The sequence below is a fragment of the Miscanthus floridulus genome, chromosome 11 (genome assembly GCF_019320115.1).
Source record: "Miscanthus floridulus cultivar M001 chromosome 11, ASM1932011v1, whole genome shotgun sequence".
Lineage (NCBI taxonomy): Eukaryota > Viridiplantae > Streptophyta > Magnoliopsida > Poales > Poaceae > Miscanthus > Miscanthus floridulus.
The window spans coordinates 26,998,180-27,003,254 of NC_089590.1; the positions used below are offsets into that span (position 1 = coordinate 26,998,180).

The 5,075-nt window shown below is 44.3% G+C and overlaps 1 protein-coding gene across 1 annotated transcript; it reads left to right on the forward strand.

The window, feature by feature from the left end:
• The first annotated feature begins 3,581 nt into the window (after nucleotides 1-3,581).
• On the forward strand, nucleotides 3,582-4,572 carry LOC136491728 (uncharacterized). Its single transcript, XM_066487979.1, has one exon. It carries the CDS (start codon nucleotides 3,613-3,615, stop codon nucleotides 4,570-4,572), a length of 960 nt encoding a protein of 319 aa, XP_066344076.1. The 5' UTR covers nucleotides 3,582-3,612.
• The last annotated feature ends 503 nt before the right edge of the window (nucleotides 4,573-5,075 follow it).

Consider the following 5,075-nt stretch of genomic DNA (forward strand, 5'->3'; position numbering starts at 1 on the left):
TCCAACACGTTTTGGAAGTTGAATTCGGACTACAAAATAGTCCCAAATTGCAACGGTTGCCACGACTTCATACGGACTCCGATTGGGACGTTCTAGCACTTTTTGGAAAGCATATCAAGTCTATTTTCCAATGGATCTAGAATCATGGCTATATCTTATCCGATGCTTCCGCAATCGTCATTTCAATGCCGGGACCTTTTCTGCCTTTGGTGCTGCATCACCCTATTTTGGGCCGATGGCCCATGTATCAAGTTGGGTTCATTAGGGATGTGTCCTAGGGTTGGAGAACGACCCCAACACCTCCTGGTCATTCCCCTAGGTATTAATAAGGATTAGAGCCACGACAAACAGATTGGGTTTTGTTTTGTTGAAAGTTTAGCCATTGCTACTTCCTTGTAGACGCGTGTGTTGACTAGACCATCCGTTCTACTTGATTTAGAACCCCAACTTTGTGAGTTCAGATTGGTTTTTCATCTCCATATTTGCAATTAAGTTGCTTGTTCTACTTGTTCTTGCTTGTTCCTCGATTGCTTGCAGGAATTACCCTAGTGGTTTGGTTGATCGTGCTCCACAAGATCGCGACGGCTATTGGAGGTGGTGTATCAGTTGCTAAGGCGTAGCTTGGAAGGCTGTAGTCGGGCCGTGAACGTCATCTCCATCCCCAAATCGAGTTATCCACCTTCTCTCATCGAAAGATCGGGATTCACCCTAGCGGGTTCATATCAGTTGGTAATCAGAGCAAGGTTGATCGGTGAGAGACTTCCAGTTCTTTGCTGTTTTTAATCTCCTATAGTCCAGAAAAAGCCAAAACAAAATTAGTAGATTAGTTCTCCATAATCCCAAAAACCCTTTGAGCTTAATACTATTACTGCTTAGTTAGGGCTTATTGAATTAATGGTTGCATCGTCGTGTCAAGTTGCTGGTCTTAGCGTCTAGTCGTTTAGAGTTTTGAGTTCTAGTCACGTTTCTGTCACCATCGTAGATTCAAGTTTATTTGTTTCTCTCAACGAATCCGAGTGGATTTCCAAATTCCTTTGTTTTGTTTACCACCATTATCCTAGCCACGTCCTTAGAGGTTTCATCCACGTCCATATTTCCATCTACAAAAAGGAAATCCAACAAGATCAAGATAGAATTCGATTCGGAGTCCTGTTTTATCCTAAAAAGAAAAGCACCATATTTCCTTTGTCAAGAGTCTGAATAGGGAGTTTAAATACAATCTGGAAACCTTAACTTGTCCTCTTTCCAACGGATCAGAGCTTGGTCCCAAATTCATTCTGAGCGCTTCGCAATTGCCCGGAGATTTATGCGTCTGCTGTTTTTGCAAAACAGCCACTTGTTTGACTTTGCTACTGAATCACCCTTCCCAAGGAAACATTTAATTGTTGTAAGTAGCTTGTTATTTCTTGTTGCAAAATTTCAGTTTTGTACTAGTTGAAAGAAAAAAATAGAAAAAAAGACAGAAGAAAGAAAGAAAAGAAAGAAAGAAAAGAAAGAAAGAAAAGAAAGATAGAAAGAAAGAAAGAAAAGAAAGAGAAAGAAGAAGAGAAGGGTTTTTCTTTTGTTGTTATTCCTGTCCTTGTGATCCTTCTTTGCTGCAGCTCAGTGACTTTGTTTGTGTCTAGGCTCACGTCTCTAGCACGTACTAGCCTAGGACCAGTGATGAGGACATCCCTTCCATGGATACAACCACACCTGCTGCACAACAAGGTCCGATGACAAGAGCTCGAGCACGACAACTTAATTATCAGGTAAAGTCGTTCCTCGCTGTTCATACAAACTCGTCTTAGAATTGGATGCTACTAAATCATGGTGATGATTGTCTTATTCTTAGGAATGATGGTCAAGACTCCATTGCCTCATGTTTAGACCCCATGATGAGGATGGAGCAGCCGAACAAGCGGGAATCATCATTAATGGGGCGCGCAGCTCATCTCAAGACAGCAGGGGACACTCCATCAAAAGTACCATAACTCCTTGATACGAGATCCAATGAAGCTGGTTTTTGACTTGTTGGAAAGAGCGCGTCGTCCTCTTTCACATGGGTCCAACCCCACTATCAGAATCTACCGAAGCTGTGCGCAGCAAGCCAAAGGACGCAGAGACCTACAGCTTGGGCTTGGGCCTTGTACTGACTACAGCCCTTTGAGGGACGCCCAGATTAGGGTTTCCCACTCCCCCTTGTGCTCTCCTCCTTATAAATAGAGCCAGCAGCCATCAGAATGAGGGTGGGTTTTGTTTAGATGCAAGATAGCTGCTGCTTCTTCCTTGTAAACGCGTGTGTCGGTTAGACCACCCGATTTGCTTGTTTCAAGACCCCAACTTGTGATTCAGATTCAGCCTTTGGCTTAAATCCGTGAGTTATTTGCTTGTTCATCTTGTTCTTGCTTGTTCTCAGTTGCTTGCAGGTTCTTGGTGTTCTTGGCACGGCAAGAACATCACAATCGGAGCCGGTGTACCTGTTGCTAAGGCGCAGCAACCTTGTGGTCGTTGTAGTCGGACAGCCAACGTCGAATCCACCCCAAATCGAGTTTATCCACACTCACCAAAAGATCAAGAACAACCCCTTGTCCCATCATGTGGTAATCAGAGCAAGGTTCTTTGGTGAGTGATTTACCGTTCATTACTTTACCTATAGTCCAGAAATATAAAAATAGGATAGAACTGAAATTCCGAACACAAGTTTGAGCCTTGCTGATCTGCTTAGTTCTTTGCTTGTTGAGTTTGTGCTTTACATCGTGGTGTCAAGTGCTGGTTCTTAGGTTCTAATCCTTTAGAGTTTCGAGTTCTTGTCACGTTTTAGTCACCACACAATCCGCTGTTGCCTTTCCCCCCACTTCAGCCGCTGCAATCTCCACCAATACCACCACCACCACCACCAAAAGCACCGCTGCTCTCTCCACCTTTTCACTAAAACCCTCACCACCATCACCTTCAGCCGCGCCTACACAAACACTACCTTATGCACCTATCCTTTTGGTGCAAATCTGAGTACACTCAGTTCTGAAAATAAGAGAGTTCAAATTGCATATTTGTACTACTTGTTGCAATCCTTATCCCTAGTAAAAGAAAGTCTATGCTACTTGCTGCATTCTTGTTATAATCATATTGCAAAAGTTCAGTTTGTGCTACTTGTCGAAAAGAAAAGAAAAGAAAAGAAAATAGAAAAGAAAAAGAAAGGAAAAGGAGGAAAGAAAGAAAGAAAGAAAGAAAAAAGAAGGGTTAAGTTGATGCTATTTACTCTCATCATTTCCATTGTTTGCTACTGTCCGGTGACAACATTTGTGTCTAGGCTCGCGTCTCTAGCATGGGTTAGCCTAGGACCAGCACGATACTATCTTTGAACACTTATTCAACTTGCATTGACTAACGTGGTTCCAGCTGTACCTTGATTTTTTAAGCCACCTACAGCTCCACAAATTATCTACAACATCACAGGGTTCTACTTGCTACTACTTGTGTTGTTCTTGTCGTCGCCAACACCATCTGCATAGCAAGGTAAGGACATGTAAGAACTCGGTTGCACATGCTGAGAGAATGAAAATTGTTGCCACCTAATTCAGTTAGTTGGTAGGACATATTTTCTTGTGATTCCCTTGCTACATACTAACCATGGCAGGAGAAGGTGAAAGGACCCCTCCACAATCACCTCGATCAAAAGCCTTGCTGCAACACTTTGAACGCAAAGTGAGGCTCCATGCTGAACACCTTGATGAGGATGTTCGTGTCACCAATGAGCGCCTTGGTCAATTGGAGACGGCTCAGATTGAGACCAACACCAAGTTGGCTTCCTTGGAAGGCACTCTTGGTTCTGTTAATACATCTCTTGTAGGTGTCTTGGAGCGATTGGAGAGGATGGAACAGAATCGCTGTGATGGTTTCAAACGACGCAATCACAACAACAACAACACCATGGGTAGTGTTGCTGGTCATGATGAAGAAGAATATACAGCGGACACTGAGCTTGATGAGGAGCTGAATGGTCATCGACGCATCGAACAACATCGCCGCCGCCATGAGACAGGTCCTCGCCGACCACGGCAAGAGGTACGTGCCGATGACTCATTTGGCAAGATTAAATTCACCATACCTGTTTTTGATGGGAGGTATAATCCTGATATGTACCTTAGTTGGGAATTAGCTGTTGATCAGAAATTTACTTGCCATGATTTCCCTGAGGACAAACGTGTTAGGGCTGCAACTAGTGAGTTTACTGACTTTGCCTCTATTTGGTGGTCTGAATACCATCGTAAGAACCCAAATAACACACCAACTTGGGATGCTTTGAAACGGGTCATGCGGGCCAGATTTGTTCCTTCTTATTATGCCCGTGATCTTTTACATAAGTTGCAACAATTGAGGCAAGGATCCAAATCTGTAGAAGAGTACTATCAAGAGCTACAAATGGGTATGCTTCGTTGCGGGCTAGAGGAAAATGAGGATGGTGCCATAGCTAGATTTATGGGTGGGCTGAACCGGGAGATTCAGGACATTCTAGCTTATAAGGAATATAATTCTGTCAATCATTTATTTCACCTTGCTTGTAAAGCTGAACGAGAAGTGCAGGGATGACGAGCTAGCATGAGGGCTAACATTCCTGCAGGTCGTGCTAGCCCGTGGACACTCTCCAATGCTGCTGCACCGTCAACGCGTGCACCCCCACAATCTTCCTCGACCATCAAGCCACGCTCCTCTACAACAAATTCTGTACCATGCCCAAGTGAACCAACTAGAGGAGCAACGGCTACATCTGCCAAGAGTTCATCCTCGATGGTATCCACGGGGAGAACAAGGGATATTCAGTGCCTACGCTGCAAAGGATATGGCCACGTACGCAAGGACTGCCCAAGCACACGTGTGATGGTTGTGCGAGCTGATGGTGGGTATTCCTCTGCTAGTGATTTTGATGAAGAAACATATGCTTTGCTTGCTGCTAACAATGTAGCGAAAGGAGATGATTTCCAACAAGACGAAGAGCACATTGGGGCTGAAGCTGCTGAGCACTATGAGAGCCTCGTGGTGCAGCGGGTGCTAAGTGCCCAAATGGAGAGGGCTGAACAAAATCAGCGCCACAC